Source organism: Bison bison, unplaced genomic scaffold (assembly GCF_000754665.1).
Source record: "Bison bison bison isolate TAMUID 2011002044 unplaced genomic scaffold, Bison_UMD1.0 scf7180017864345, whole genome shotgun sequence".
Taxonomy (NCBI): domain Eukaryota; kingdom Metazoa; phylum Chordata; class Mammalia; order Artiodactyla; family Bovidae; genus Bison; species Bison bison.
Window position 1 is genome coordinate 4,461,742 of NW_011494917.1, and position 1,550 is coordinate 4,463,291.

Below are 1,550 nucleotides of genomic sequence, written 5' to 3' on the forward strand. Positions count from 1 at the left end.
GAGGATGAGATGGCTGGATGGCATCACTGACTCGATGGATATGAGTCTGAGTGAACTCCAGGAGTTTGTGATGGACAGGGAGGCCTGGTGTGCTGCAATTCATGGGGTCGCAAAGAGTTGGACACGACTGAGCAACTGAACTGAACTGTGAGCCTTTAGAAATATGCCTGCGTGCGTGTGTGCTCAGTCATGTCTGACTCTGTGACTCCATGGACTGTGGAATATATATGCACCTCACAGACACGGAAAATATACATGTGGCTACTAATCCTACACTAGGTTATAATAGTCCCTTTGTCTTTAAAACAACATATATATTTATTTTGAGTGATAAATAAGATATGTATGTATTATAAAAAATTTGGAAAATACAGAAAAATTCCCTGTGGTCACATATAGGAGCAGCTATACTTTCCTGTTTTAGAAAATTAGGATTATTTTATACACATTTTGTGGGAATTGTCCTTAGGGTGTTTTCTTACTCTAAAGCTATACTTTCCTATTCTAGAAAATTAGGATTATTTTGTACAGATTTTTTTTAGCATTTAATTTTTCACTTGTGTATGTCAAATCCTCAGAGAGAGGGCAAGATCAATAATGGGAAAGGCCATGTTGCATACTGCTTAGAGTCTGACATAGCCTCAAGCAAAATGTCTTTCCTCTAGTAGACAGTCATGTTTCCTTCATTGCAGCACATCACAATGCGAGTGGTGTCATGGTCCAATGTTCGGTGAAGGCTTTCGCATCATCCGATCCTACGATGTTTTTGGAGTAACACAGCTTCCTGTTATATTTTATGTCTGTTCCTCTTCCTGCTATAGGAAAGTAAAGGAAAGCAACATTGTTTTCGATCATGTTCCTGAAAAAAGAATATCTCTAAATCCTGAATTGATGAATCCTACAGTGATGTATGAATCCCACTTTAAAAACCATTAAAGTTGACATATACAATCATTCATGTCTTTAAGAGCACAGTTTCTGTGTGGAGATGTCTTCTCACATGAATCCTCTTTGTAATCCTAGCTCCTTATGAACGTTTGTGATTGTTAGGGAATCTTCTCAGAATATTTTTTTGAGAAGGATTAGTAAAAAAGTCTTTGAGGATTTCGAAAAAGATCTAGAAAATTTCTTTCAGAGCATGTTTAGTCTAAAAAGAAAAATGTTAAAATCCTTTGCAAAAAGGATTCATCTTACAATTGGTCTTAGTCATTGGTGGGGCTTGAGCCTATATGGATTCAAAGTCATGCAGCCAGGTTCTCAATATTTGTGCATTTCTATGGAAATTTGTCCAGTGCCAACTGTCTTAATTGCGGATTGCTTTGGGAAATAAAGGATTAATTCCAATACTATATTTAGTTGTTTGAATTCATTACCCAGGCTCTTAGAAAATTGGTACCATCTTTCAATTATCTTGACCACCATCTCATAAAGCCTGAATCCATAGGCCCGTGTCAGCATTCATTAGGCTTTCAGTAATGGTCCGGCAAGAAAATAAAGTACAAAATTACATTGCAAAGCAACATATGCATACAGTAGAACTTGAGGATTCC

The 1,550-nt window shown here is 37.1% G+C and overlaps 1 protein-coding gene across 1 annotated transcript in view; it reads left to right on the forward strand.

Annotated features, from left to right (window-relative positions):
* The window catches only part of LRRC63 (leucine rich repeat containing 63), a 28,515-nt gene extending 27,579 nt beyond the window's left edge, over window positions 1–936 (forward strand). Inside the window, exon 9 of the mRNA XM_010854651.1 lies at window positions 693–936. Within this exon, the coding sequence (XP_010852953.1) occupies window positions 693–936 (244 nt within the window). The remainder of the gene's footprint in view (window positions 1–692) is intronic.
* Window positions 937–1,550: the final 614 nt, after the last annotated feature.